Source organism: Nicotiana sylvestris, chromosome 2, assembly GCF_000393655.2.
Source record: "Nicotiana sylvestris chromosome 2, ASM39365v2, whole genome shotgun sequence".
Taxonomy (NCBI): Eukaryota; Viridiplantae; Streptophyta; class Magnoliopsida; order Solanales; family Solanaceae; genus Nicotiana; species Nicotiana sylvestris.
In genome coordinates this window covers 40,483,393-40,498,235 of record NC_091058.1, presented here as the reverse complement: position 1 = coordinate 40,498,235, position 14,843 = coordinate 40,483,393, and the positions used below count along the sequence as shown (strand labels likewise).

The 14,843-nt window shown below is 44.3% G+C and overlaps 1 protein-coding gene across 1 annotated transcript; it reads left to right on the top strand.

The window, feature by feature from the left end:
• The first annotated feature begins 13,675 nt into the window (after nt 1–13,675).
• On the top strand, nt 13,676–14,332 carry LOC138884348 (secreted RxLR effector protein 161-like). The gene has a single exon (XM_070165499.1). The coding sequence runs from the start codon at nt 13,676–13,678 to the stop codon at nt 14,330–14,332; it is 657 nt and encodes a 218-aa protein (XP_070021600.1).
• The last annotated feature ends 511 nt before the right edge of the window (nt 14,333–14,843 follow it).

Below are 14,843 nucleotides of genomic sequence, written 5' to 3'. Positions count from 1 at the left end.
TGCTACTCTCAAGTTGGATGAACTGATTGGAAATCTCACTGCCTATGAACTGAGAAGGCAAACCATAAAGATGGATACACCCAAGAAGGAAAGAAGCCTAGATCTCAAAATAGCTGAAGGTGCAGACTTAGAAGATAATGAAATGGCTATGATCACAAGGAATTCCAAGAAGTATGTTTACCGTGAAAATGGTAACAATAATTAAATTTGTAAATGGGATTCTAAAAATACGTAATCTATTCTTGAGCTAGTTGTTAGAGTAGTTGATGCTAATAATGTGGAGTTTGATGATGAAATGCAAGCTAAAATGAGGTAGAAATCAAATCGAAGGGCCTGCTGCCCGAATATAGGTCTGGTCGATGGAGAACCTCGGGGTCAATGTTAGGGTCGAATTTAAGCTATCGGGGATGGGATAAAAGTTGAAGATATAATTAAACAAGGATCTTTATGGCCCATACTGAGTTATATGATGAAGAACAAGTAAGGAAATGATGGATATCAAGGTAACCTTGGGTCAATGAGAACGAACAAGTTAGAAAGAAAAGAGAGAGAGAGAGAGAGAGAGAGAGAGAGATTAATGCACTTGTGGAGAAATGGAGCAACATCAGTCCTTTACAAGGTAGGGTGCATCCTTGTTATATAGGAGGGGAACTCGGCTACAAGTACGTGGAGATTAATTACAAAGTATGGAGATGGGATGGCTTGACGCGATGCCTCAGCATAAGCTCTGGATAGGCCAGCCCTGTCAGACTTAGCCGTGTGCCTTGGGAGCTTTCCCTTCTATCTTGGCTTCGATCTCCATCTTCTCTGAGTCGGGCCTCGACGAGCCCCGATGTCGGGAACTCGGTCAAGGCTTCCCGTCCTCAGGGTCTCAAGGCGTTCTTCCGAAATGACTTGACAGCGAGAAATCAAGTCCTCTGGTTTTGCCGCATACAGATAGTCTTCACGTTTCCCATAATGAAGTGATAGGAGATGATTCTAACACTTTACTCCTCGAGCTTCTTACGGCGACATCATACCGATGATGCGACTCCTGGCGTGAGTTTTATGATAATCGGGCTCGTGTATTTTTGACTTTATTCAATGCACTCTTGATTCCCACTCTCCAAGGTGAAGGTACCGCCATTGATTCGGTTTTCCAAGGATGCATTAACTGTGTCTGTTGGTCAATCTTTCAAAGCCTCGATGACCGTGTCGTAATCCCCTATAAATGGGGGTGTTTTGGCATTGTTTTTCCTATCCCAGTACTTTTGTTGGATTACTTGCATATTCCTTCTTATCATCTTCTTCTATCCTTGAACATCATGTTTGGGGCTTATGGCCTCAAGGCCGTTTGGGGGAGCTCTCTCAGATCGTGTTGTGGCCCTTTGTCGAGACTTCCCTTTGTCGAGCATAATCATGCTATCCCTCTATTGTTATGGTCGTCGATACACTGGCCTTTGCTGTTGTTGTTGGCCCGAGATGATGATGGACGAGGAGTCGGTTTCCCCCTCATGTAGATAGTCGTTCAAATTATACACTACTGCTCAAAAGGGGGCTCGGATTATACACCGCTGCTCACCTTTATACCCCGGCTCGATGTGGCGCTCTGCTCCGAGTTAGGGGCTTGCACGGCTAGACGTTCCAAGAAGTGGATTCTATATAGCCGTGCAAGCGGGACCGAGGGTTGTTCGGTCTGATGTCTCTTCGAAGTTTTCTTGGCCAACGAGGGTCCTCGAGCTTTGGAGAGCTATGGCGTTTTTTCATCCCTCCCTGCCACTCACCTTGTCCCTTGGGGATATCAGTGTGGAAGGTTGGGATGAAACTTCCGAGGATGCACGTCCGGAGGCACCTGTTGCGGACTTTCAAAGGTGGACCAGTCTTCGGGCTTTTACTTTGCGTGTGCATCCCTTTGTTTCTCCCTTGCGTAGAGATCCTCTGTAGGCTTTTGTAATTGTATGTAATGACCCTTCGATGGTTGTTGTACATGGATCTTTATGAATATACTCCATTGACTTATGCTTTCGATCTTTGCTTTGTTAGTGCATGCTCTCGTGCCCTTCGAGGCCTTTTGAATGTCCTCCTTTATTGTTGAATGCCGACATTTTAACTTGGGTGTGAGTGTTCTTCCCGATCCTCTACCGATCGAAATGGCTCCTTTCTGAAGACATCGTCTTACCTTAGACCAATCCTAAATTTATCTGATAGGCCCGGGATATCGGGGCCCTCCGAGTTGTATGGAGATAGTATGCCGAATTCCAGGGCCTTTGAGGATGTTATCCTGAATGAAGGTCAACTTTGGGTACCTGGGGGTCCCCTTTTGATCTTGATACAGATAGCCTTCTTAAAATGTGTAGGATGAACTTCTACTGAGGAGTTGCCTGTACTCGGGCGCTGCCTCGAACCTTTGTGGAGCTTTCATGATCGGAGCTTCCTGTGCTTATTCCCCTTTTTATAAAGGGAACCATGGGATCAGGTACTGCCTCGTGTCGAGTGATGGCATTGAAAGCTTCCTAAAGTCCGACTTCTTTTGGGCAGGGATCCTTGAGGTAGAATGTTGCCTCGAGATTGGAGATAGTACGGACGGTTCCTCAAGAATTGGCTTCTCTTCGAAGGATGCTTCCTGGATCGGGTCTATTGGATTTTCGGGGCTCACTCTGGGTAGGCGAGTCATCGCCGCTTCTCACATACATGTGGGGCGGCTTTGGCCTCTTCGCAAGACCTCACTATTTTCAGGCAGCTGCCCTTCCACTTTGGCACAAGGTTCTTCATTTCTTCAGGCGCAAAAAGTGTTGGTGTGCCCTTGCTCTGATTTATTAGTTTTACCATAATCATGGCAAGCACTTCGGGGCCGGCCTGGCAGGGAGTGGAGAGTGTTGCTCCCGACGCTCAGGAACAGCAAGAGTTCGCTCTGAAGATGGTGCCTTTGATAAGAAGGGAATATTTGGAGATGGTAAGGAGGTACTGTGGATGGATCGAGGGGATAGCACTGCAGGTGCTTCCCCCGGATGAGAGTATTACGGACTCTGCTGATGGATTCTTGAGCATAAACCCATATCCTTTCGCACTCGATCCCCTTGATAGGGTCATGCTTGATTTTTGCTTGAAGTATCGGGTTACTTTGGTGCAGATACATTCATCATTTTGGCGAGTGGTGCTGATGATGAGGTTCTTTGCGGAGAAGGTTGGGCTTGAATTCATGCTTAACCATCTCGTCAGGCTATACCGGCCCTTTCATCACTAGGGCCTTCTAACCCTGAGGTGTCATTCATCCACGCCCTTTGCAGTTGACGACAAAGAGGACAGGGATCGAGAGTGGGGTAGTTGGTGTATCCGGGTTCGGACGGTTGACATTATCCCTGTGGAGCTTTTGCCATTTCCTGAAGGGTGGAATTATGCATGTAAGCGGAGCGTCTGGTGCTTGTAGCAAAAATTAGTTGAATAATAGTGTTTTCTCCCATGTTGCAACAACTTCATAGACACCGGGCGAAGTCCTTGACCTGCCCGATTAGGTCTGACGGCTGGTGACCTATTCGACCTGCGATGAGCATTGGTGGCGAGCAGTATTCCGTGCCAGATGGGGAGCGAAATACCAAGGTATGCACGCACGCTGCCTTTACCTTGGCCTTCGTATATTTGAGGTAACATTTCCCTCCTTTCTTTTGTATCGACTTTGTCGTTTGTAGGTATTGGGCAGTTCTTCGGGATGATGCAGTGCTCTTCCAAAGGGAGAAAAAGGCGTCGGCCTCTGAGCCTAGGGACGACGGCGATAAACGGGATTGGCATTCGCAGTGTGATGGAGCTTTTAGTAGTGCTAAACGGGCTTGTGTTTTCAAGGAGAAGGCATTGTCTAAGTCTACTGCTCCCGGAGTATCTGATTACCGGGCAGAGGTTCCTTTGAGTGAATATGCTTTTCCCGAGGTCGGTTCTCCTGGGGACGAAGAGGCAGGATCAATAGGAGTGTGTTCTGACTTCAAGGAAGTCCGTCAGCTTCACTTCGTGGTGAGTTTAAGCGCAGTTTTCCTGTATTTTGTGTCCTCCTCCCTCTATTGAACTTTTCTTGTGCAGGCTTATGAAAGGCTTTTGTCTGGGTTGCTCCGTCAAGGGACTAGGCTTCAGAAGATTTTGGATGAGGGTGAGTCCCTTAGGCTCCTTAGCAAGGAGAAGGAGGTCAAGTTGCTGCATTGGCAATATGAGGCATACCAGAGCTCGAATTACAAGAGCTATTTGATGGAGCAGGTAACTTTATATATTGCGCTTTGCTTTCTTTGGCTCTTAAGGTTAACCCTCTTTTTGTTATATTAGTGCAGAAAAAGGCGGAGGTTTTGGAGTACTTCAAGGGCGACATCGATCGCATCAGAACCGCTTGTGGTGAGCTAAGGGCTCAGGTGCAAGCTCAAGCTTTAGAGGAGACAAGCGCCTCGGCTAAGGTCCCTGCCTTCGAAGCCCAACTCCGCTTGGCTCATGACAATGCCAAAGTTCAAGCGGATATAATCGGGAAACTTGAATCCAATATCTCGAATATCAGGGCTGAGATAATTGATGCCCGGGCTGAAACGGCATTAAGCTGAAAAAAGGTTGATCACGAGATGGCGATTCATGTGAAAGACGTTGCGGATGCTCAAGCCGAGCTAAAGCGAGCCCTCAACCAGGAGAAGAGGGCCAATGAAAGTGTTCGTCGCAGATCCCGAAGAGAGGTACTCGAGGAGATCGGTGCGAGGGGCTTCGTTCTCTCAAAGGAATTGGCTCGAGCAAGGATGAACGAGCATCACGCGTGGTCATTTCTTGCTGACAACGCAAAGAGCGAATCCGGCGAGCTGTAGCCCTTTGGAGCGGAGTATAGATTTTGCCGTTTTCCCACTTTGTATTTGATATATATAGAGCATGTTTATAGATAAAGAGTGCCTCTTTATTGTGTATGTAAGATAAGAGGAAATTTGAAGCTTTATTTCTTCTGTATCTCTTTCTGTTATTTCTTTCGACCAGGCGAGCTGGTTTCGGTGCTTGGCGAGATCCTCGTAGGTCCGAAACTGATCGGGCAGGCCCGGAGGCTCTTAAGTGTGATCCTTGACTTGAGCAGGCGTCGGGGCTTCCGTGCTTTGCCTAACTGTTTAGGTTTAGTCTCCGAGTCAGGCCCTGACTCGAGCTTTCTTGCCCTTAAATCATCTGTGCACGTGTGGGCAGGTAGTAACTGTTCCCATTTCTTGCCCTTGGGCATTTGCCGCTTCGACTATTTTGGGTTTAGTCTCCGAGTTGAGTTGTGATTCTAGCTTCAATCGACCCTCAAGTTTTATCCTGCCTGCATGGGCGGACGGCAATAGCCTTTTGTGCTTCTGGTCAAAGTGACCTTACAGATAGGTGGCCTAGAGGCTCACTCAGCTGGCAATAGTGGCATTTATGTCGTGCCCTTAGGCATGTTTTCAATTTAACTATTTTGAGTTCATCCTCCGAGTCGCATTGTGATTCAAGCTTTAATTGACCCTTAAGTATTTTCAGTCTGGCAATAGTGCCTTTTACGCTGTTTTGGTCTTTGAGACCTTTCAATATGTGGCCTAGAGGCTTGCATAGTTCACTATTTTGGATCCGGTCTCCGAATCGGGTTACGATTCGAGCTCATTTTAATCCTCAAGTTGTCAATTTTTTAGCTGGCGACAATGGCTTTTACGCTGTTTGGTCGTAGAGACCTTTTAATATGTGTCCCGGAGGCTTTCTTAGCGGGCAACAATGGCTCTTATGTTGTTTTTGCTCGTGGACTTTTTGTAGGCTTTGTTTTCCACTCGTTAAGGTCTTTTGAAAGATTTTTGCTTGACCCGTCATCGGTTCTGGAAGAACCTTGATTTCAAGTCATTATCGGTGATGTTTGAGCACCTCAGAAGGTTCATAGCTCGTTGGCTAAGTAGGTCGAAGCCTTGTAATTTGGAGCTGACATGGCCGAAGCTGTTTTTTGCCTGTTGAGGGAAGCCTATTTTAACCGGTTCTTTCTGAAGTATATTTGAAGTAGTGGCCTGCAATTTTTGTTTAGCGACGGTCGGGCGTCCCCGAGTCACGTTTGTTTGGCTGTATCAGCCATTTCGACCGTAGTCAAATGCATTTGTCCGGAGCCATTTTTGATCCCGAGTGACAGTTTAGACGTCTACACCGAGGGTATGCCCTTTCGAGACTCTTACAAATGCTACGTATAGCCTAAACTTCGGGATTTCCATGCCTGTTGAGGTCTTATAGTTTGTCATTCCTGTTGAGGTCTTACATTTCGACATGCCTGTTGAGGTCTTACAATTTTTGTTGTAATGTAGAATAGATCTGGTTACGCCGAGTCTACCCGCTAGGGGTCTTATAGTTTCGAGTTTCCTAGTGCATGGCGATTGGCGATGAATGACAGTATCTGAGTCATCATATTTGTTTAAGCGTGAAGACCTCTTTAAGTGAGCTCGGAGTTGCCTTGTAGGGGCTTTATGAGCCTGGAGTTCCGACCCTAGGGTCGTGCGAGTGCCAAATTATTGACGTTAAGTCTCCGAGTATTTTGGGATGCATTTGGTGGAGTGGTCCCCGCTGGGAGTATACTTGAGATTCCCTTGTTTGGAGAATAAGATGCTAAAAAGATGTCCTTTTATTGCTTGGTGTAATCATACATTGTTTCGTTGTCGTGAGCTCGGCCCGCGCGGGCACAGCTCCTCGGACCATTCAATCTAGTAAATAATTCCCGATTGGGTGATAGTCTATCGTTTCCCTGTCCTCACGAGGGGACGGTGCCCTTAGAAGAAGATCATCGCTTGTCGTTGGATTGTAGAAAAAGGCTTGCGACCTTATCGGATCCTCCTCTGGTGGGTACGTTGCTCCGCTAATAATCTTGACGAGACCCTCTTCGGGGTGAAAGCCCGATTGAGGGGAAAGAGCATGGAGGACCCATTTTCAAGGCCTATGGATCTTCGGGTAGAGTTAGAACTTTTGAATATCCTGGCCAGTTGTCTGCATATAGGTTAGTGAAAAAATAACAAGGGGTAAAGCAGTTCCTCCTCACCACGGGATATGTAGGCGACGTTTTGAGATTTAGTATGTTCCTACCCTTTCGAGGTGTGAGTCCCGATACAGCCCCCTACTGTGTCTTATCAGGCTTGGCCGAAGATGTGGTTTGCTTACCCTTTGATCCTTCCGAAGGTGGGGGCAGTGATGTCGGCGACACGCCAGATGGTGAAGAATTTCCTCTTGTCGCGTATTGCTTTCTGTCGACTTATTTTAGTCTTGCCCTTTGTAAGAGGTTTCATGTTTTGGTAAAATGGGCCCGAAGCTATCTCCGGATGGTGTGCCGACGGTTGTCTGAATAAGACATCCATACTATGCGCCTCCTCCAATGGTACAAAGCTCGACGTCCCGGCACGAGCTCAGACGGGCTGTATCAAGAGAATGGTCTTTGTGGTGATTTGTCATTTTGAATTCGCTAGAGATTCGGCATGCGGGAGTGATTTGGTCCATTAGCCTGGACCGCCTTGTTGACTTTGGTCCGATATCGTTGTTGTACGTGATCGAATCACCTGAATTTATGAACACATATTTTATTTGAAATAGATCAAATGAGGAAGAGGGTTACCAATGTGTCAGTGTGATGCCGAGGCGAAGTCTCGATGTCCTTTTCCCTAGATGTAAGGGTGTCCTCCGGAATACTTCCCTGGATCCTCTTTTCCTGACGGCGAACATTTTCACTTTCCATTTTATGAGTCCACGGAGGGTGTTGCCACTCCTTCACTATCGTGGTAATACATCATGGCTCGTTCGCTTCATTTTTCCTGGTTGCCTTCCTTCTTTGGCTTGGACTCGAGCCTGACCGCTCGATGGCACTCGGTAGTGATTTTTATTGAGTAGCACGGTTGTCATCATTTTGAGCCGGTGGCCGTTTTTGATCTCGCGGCCGCGTGCGCCCTGAGGTTCCCATGTCGGGTCATGGTTCCTTTGAAGGGGTCTTGGTTGAATAGGCCTGAGTCGTTCAGTGTCCCTGGTTTCGCTAATGGTGATCACGATGTTTGGCATGGCAATGTTGAAATCGTGCTCCATTGGGTAGGGTTCCTCTGCCGGCCATGCCTCGTCATATCTGGTTCCACTGAAGGTTCCTCGAAGATGTTGCCCTCAAGCTATTTTTCTATCGTTGCAAGGTAGGTTGCATCTTGTGGCGTCCCTCCCATTCGCGGCGCATGGATGGTACCTCCATCTGTTTGGCATTAGTTTCTTTGTTGGGAGCCTGCTTGGGTATACTGGGCCCGTAAAGGCTCCCAGACAGTTGTCCATGGCCCTGGTTCGTGGCTAGTGCTGGGTACGGGCATTCGGCCAGGTCTCGACTGGATATCTGACTAAGCATCGTTTGAAAAGACCTGGAGTCATCGGGCATGCTTCGTTTAAACTTCGGGCGAAGGCCTGGGTTGTCCAGTCATCCGAAACCTGGAGCGACCTCATTCGTCCTAATAGGGAATGATACGTGACTTCTTGTGGTGTTTCACTCTCTCTTTGTTTGGCCCCAGGTGTGTCGGGCTCTTCCGTTACTGCTTCGATGGTATCGGTGAGTGCTCCTGTGGAGGGATCTGCTGATATGGTAAGCGAGTTTGTGAGGTCAGGCGCTAGGCTGCAACACCATATCATGGTTTCTTTCGAGAGTGTTTCCCCAAACTTCTTCGATGGGACGGACTAGAACATATCATTTTGAATGTCGCTGCCTTTTTCTGCGCATGTGTAAGTGGTGGTGAACTCATCGGGATCCGAGGCCCTGTTGCACCTAGGGAGTTCCAGCGTTCCAGACTTCCGTGAAGCGGGTTCCGGGACCGCTTCCCCGAGGGATAACTGTCGCATGAACCTCCACGAACCTGACTCGATCCTTTTGGAGAGATCCCCAAGCATTTTCGCTACGGTGGGGTCTGTTATCGATCCGTTGTTGCTTGACCTTTCGGGTATCCGTTTGGCGTAGGAAGCTGTTTCCTGCGCTACTGTGCTGGGAGTCTTCGGATGGCTCTACAGCTGAGCGATATCCAATTGTTATACCTGCAACATTTCAAAAATAACATGAAGGTTAACTTCATGTTCTTCCCGAGCCGGGGTTTTTTGAGCTTCCTGTCGGTCAATATGTTGAATGCTCCCATCGGTGTGCGAGGCCTCGTCGACCTGTTGCGCGCCTTATGAACCTGCGTCCACTGGAATTAGCCCAGATGCATTATTGGGATTCCGCGATGTCGTGCCAACCACTGGAACAGCCTCAACGTTTCCGTCGTGATTTTCGGGGTAGTCGCTCTTGACTTTGTTTACTGAGCCAGACATTTTGACCTGAAATCAAGAGATTTTTGGACAAGAAAAAGTGTGAAAGATAATGTGCGCTTGTGCAATGAAACTAGCAAGAAAATAATCACTATTATTTTTAGCTCCACGGTGGGCGCCAAACTGTTTACGGTAAAAATGGTAACAACAATTAAATTTGTAAATGGGATTCTAAAAATACGTGATCTATTGTCGAGCTAGTTGTTAGAGCAGATGATGCTAATAATATAGAGTTTAATGATGAAATGCAAGCTAAAACGAGGTAGAAATCGGACCGAAGGGCCTGCTTCCCGGATATAGGTCTGGTCGATGGGGGACCTCGAGGTCAACGTCAGGGTCAAATTCAAGCTATCAGGGATAGTCGGGGACGGGATAACAGTTGAAGATATAATTAAACAAGGCTCTTTATGGCCCATACTGAGTTATATGATGAAGAACAATTAAGGAAACGATGGATATCAAGGTAACCTTGGGTCAGTGAGAACGAACAAGTTAGAAAGAAAAGAGAGAGAGAGAGAGATACTATTGCACCTGTGGAGAAATGGAGCAACATATGTCCTTTACAAGGTAGGGTGAGTCCCTTTTATATAGGAGGGGAACTCGGCTGCAAGTACGTGGAGATTAATTACAAAGTATGGATATGGGATGGCTTGACGTGATGCCTCAGCATAGGCTCTGGATAGGCCGGCCCTATCAGACTTAGCCGTGTGCCTTGGGAGCTTCCCCTGTCCTGGCTTCGATCTCCATATTCTCTGAGTCGGGCCTCGACGAGCCCCGAGGTCGGGAACTCAGTCAAGGCTTCCCATCCTTTGGGTCTCGAGGCATTCTTTCGAAATAACTTGACAGCGAGAAATCAAGTCCTCTGATTTTGCCGCGTACAAAGTACCTAATGAGAGGAAAGGGTTCTTCAAGAGGTGAAACCTTCAACAAACCAAGGGCTCCTGAAAAACAGACCAACTAGGGCTGCTACAAATGTGGTAAGACTGACCACATGATCAAGAATTGTCCTTAGTGGGAAATTGAATGGAAGAAGGAAAGGGCTGAACAAAGAAATAGGAAGAAGGAACAGGTTCAACCCAAGAAGAACAAAGGATCAACAAAGGCTATGGTTGCTGCTTGGGGAGAAAGCTCATATAAGGATTTAGAAGATGAAACAGGAGATGAACAAGCACTTATGGCCATTGGAGAATCAGACGATGAACAAGAGGTAAGTGTGATTCATCTCAAAGACAAGATTAAATTTTTGTCTAAAGAAAGACTATCTGAATTATTGCTAGACTTCATTGATGAGTCTGAGGTCATAAACAATGAGAAGGAACAGCTGTCTAGGGAATGTGATACTAAAAGCCAAATGCAAAAATCTGGAATTTAGGGTTAGTGAAAGTGATCGTAAAAATACTGAGTTAAAGAACCAGGTTCTTGAACTTGACACCATTGTCTTAGAACTTAGGTCTAAAAATTTAAAACTGAAATTAGGAACAGGTAAAAATAAAGTTGATCACACATATCTTACCTTAGAAGAAAATCTAGGAAAAATGAAGGATGAGTTGTACAAGAAAGATGAGCAGATAAGACTCCTAAAAAAAGATCTAGGCAAGGTGAAGCATGAACTAGACAGAACTTGCAAATGGAATAAGTCTTTTGATGCACTATCCTGACTACAAGAGCATCATAGTAGCAATAAGAGAGGACTTGGCTATGGGACCCCAGCACCTAAGTGGGATCCCAAAAGCAAGTACATCACACTTTCTGAGAACAAAATCTGCACACACTGTGGCAAGACTGGTCATTACAAAAGTGAATGTAATGCAAAAGAAAAGGCTAGTTAAAAGAACAAAACCTTTGTTCAAGAGAAAAATGGGCTGCTTGGATGGGCTAAAAATAATTTAATTCACCCATTTGCCTATAGAAAAGGACCCAAACTAGTTTGGGTTCCTAAGACTAAACCCTTATTTCGTTTTGCAGGTCCAAGTGAAGGGAAGTATCCAAATATGGTACATGGATAGTGGTTGCTCAAAGTATATGACTGGAAGTAAGAACCAGTTCCTTTCACTTGAGGACCTAAAAGAAGGTAATGTCTCCTTTGGAAATGGGAAGAAAGGTAAGTTCATTGGGGTTGGAAAGGTAGGTAAGATAGACTCACATCCCATTGAGAATGTCTACTTGATAGATGGCTTGAAATATAGCCTAATCAGTGTATCACAACTGTATGACAAAGGTAACCTGGTAGCATCCACCTCTACTAAATGTTTTGTGATTAATCTTACCACTGACAAGATTGTTTTGCAGGGAAAGAGTTAACAATATTTACATTGTAGATTTGTCCACTCGTTCATAAAATAAACTCACTTGCTTGAGTGTGTTGGACGATAATCCCCTCATGTGGCACAAAAGACTTGGTCATGCAAGTCAAATCAACTACAAATTAGTCTCCAAGGACCTGGTGATAGGGTTACCTAACATCAAGTTCAAGGAAGACAAAGTTTGTGAGGCTTGTGCAAGGTAGAAGTAGGTAAGATCCTTTTTTTAAAAGTAAGAAAGTGGTAAGCATGACCAGGATGATGGAACTGGTTCATATGGATCTATGTGGTCCAATGAGAACATTGAGCAGAGGTGGTAAGAAATATGTGATGGTACTTGTTGATGATTACTCTAGGTTTACTTGGGTATTATTTTTAACATCTAAGGATGAAGCATTTGACATGTTTACTGCCTTTGTTAGAAAAACTCAGAAACAACTAGGTAATCAACTTGCATCAATTAGGTCTGATCATGGAACTGAATTTGAAATGCTAAGTTTGCTGAATTTTATGATGAGCATGGTATAGATCATAATTTCTCTGCCCCTAGGACTCCTCAACAAAATGGAATAATTGAAAGAAAGAATAGGACTCTTGAACATATGGCTAGGACTATTCTTCTTTCTAGTAAACTGCCCCAAAGCTTCTGGGCAGAGGCTGTAAATACTGCATGTTTACATCATTAATAGGTGCATGACTAAACCTCTTGTAGAGAAGACTCCCTATGAGTTACTTAAAGGGAGAAAACCAAATATATCCCATCTTAGGGTATTTGGATACAAGTGCTTTGTGCACAATAATGGAAAGGACTCCCGAGGTAAGTTTGATCCCAGAAGTGATGAGGGAGTATTCTTAGGATATTCTTCACATAGAAAAGCCTATAAGCTGTACAACAAAAAAACTTTGTGTATAGAAGAAAGTGTACATGTAGTTTTTGATGAAACTAACATTCTTTCTGAGAGACAGGAACATGAAGATGAAGCTATTGGGCTGGTAAAAGAGTTGAGTGAAGTCATGGCTCAAGCTGAAACTGCACCAAAAGAAGGAACAGGTGATGGAACAGGTTCTTCCATCCAGGGCAACCTGATAGGAGGAACTGAACAAAGAAGAACTGAAACTAATCCCCTAATGGAACCTGTCCATGAGCCTATTCCTCAGCAACAGAACATGAGAGAAACATCAAACAGAAACCAGTTGGTTGTGAAACATTACAAGTATCAAAGTTCTCATCCTATTGAGAACATAATTACTGATCCGGCCTTTGGAGTTAAAACTATATCACAATTAAAGAATTTGTGTGCTTTTGATGCTTTCTTATCTTTTATTGAACCTAAAAATGTTGTTGAGGCTTTGCAGGATGCAGATTGGGTAAATGCAATGCAAGATGAACTCAATCAATTTGAAAGAAGTCAAGTTTGGCATCTGGTTCCAAGACCCAAGGACAGATTAGTAATTGGCACTAAATGGGTCTTCAAAAACAAGCTTGATGAAGATGGAACTATTACAAGGAACAAGGCAAGGTTTTTGGTTCAAGGTTACAGCCGGGAGGAAGGCATAGACTATGATGAGACCTTTGCTCCAGTTGCAAGATTGGAAGCAATAAGACTCATGATAGCCTTTTCAGCACACATGGAATTTACTCTTTATCAGATGGATATCAAGAGTGCCTTCCTAAATGGCTACCTAAAGGAAGAAGTGTTTGTCAAACAATCTCCAGGGTTTGAGAGCAAGGAGTGTCCGGAACATGTGTACAAATTAGACAAGGCTCTCTATGGACTCAAGTAGGCTCCTAGAGCATGGTATGAACGACTGTCCAAATTTCTGCTTGAACATGGCTACAAGAGAGGTAAAATTGACGGTACTCTGTTCCTAAGGGAAAAAGGTGAGGACCTTCTTGTAGTATAAATATATGTTGATGACATAATTTTTGGGGCAACCACTGACACAAACTGAGTTAGGAATTTGCCAAATTAATGGGGAGTGAGTTTGAAATGAGTATGATGGATGAGCTTAACTTTTTCTTAGGCTTACAAATCAAACAAAACCCAAATAAAAACATGATCCACCAGTAGAAATATGCAAAATAGTTGATTAAGAAGTTTAAAATGGATGAATCAAAAGAAATAGACACACTCATTGCAACAGCTACTAAATTAGACATAGATGAACTTGGTTCATCTGTTGATCAGAAGTTGTATAGGAGTATGATTGGTTCACTTTTGTATCTTACTGCTAGCAGACCTGACATAGTTTTTAGTGTAGGTTTTTATGCTCGTTTTCAGGAAAATCCTAAGGAATCCCACTTTACTGTTGTCAAGAGGATACTGAGATATTTGAAAGGCACTACTGATCTTTGCCTTTGGTACCCTAAAGGTAGTAACTTTAATCTAGTGGAATATGCTGATGTTGACTATGTAGGTTTCCTGGTGGATAGGAAGAGCACCTCAGGTATGGAACACTTCCTTGGGTCATGTCTGGTATCATGGGCCACTAAAAAGCATAATTCAGTGGCCTTATCCACTACTAAGGTTGAGTATGTTGTTGTTGCCTCTTGTTGTGCTCAACTGTTGTGGACCAAACAGCAGCTGATGGATTTTAGCATTGAAGTTGGTTGCATCCCTATAGTTTGTGATAATACTAGTGTTATTAGTATGACCAAGAACCCAATTCATTATAAGAGGACTAAGCACATAGATATTAGGCATTACTTCTTAAGGGACAACTATGAGAAAGGATTGATTACTATAGAATTATGCTACTGATAAGCAAATTGTTGATATCTTTACTAAAGAATCGAGTAGAGAAAGCTTTGAAAGGAACAAGTTAGAATTAGATATGATTAAGATCACCTAAAGGGACGAGGTCAGAATGCACAATGAAAACAAATTGAAACAAAAATTGGCTAGGAAATCTGAAACTTGTGTAAATAGTTAGATTAATTTTTACTCAGTTTCATACTGTAAATAGTATACTCATGTGACATGTATTGATATGACTCACTGATCTCTAACAAAATTTTCTCTATTATGGTAAATTGAGGCATGATCAAGAGAATTCTAAATGAAGAACCTGGTTCATCAGTATTGGTCATCTGAAAAATGAGGTATGTTTTCTATACTCTGCACAATTAGAAATATAAATATTTAAATCATGAGCAGAGTCTTATCTATGTTCAAAAACATCAAAAAATCCTATCCGTTTATTTTTTGAACCAGTTCCGTCTCTACTAGGGTTCTCACCACATAAAATGCCTAAAATCTAGGGAAGCTTAAC

Excerpts from the sequence above, each read along its gene's own strand:
- LOC138884348 (XM_070165499.1), top strand. The coding sequence starts at position 13,676 with ATGGATGAATCAAAAGAAATAGACACACTCATTGCAACAGCTACTAAA.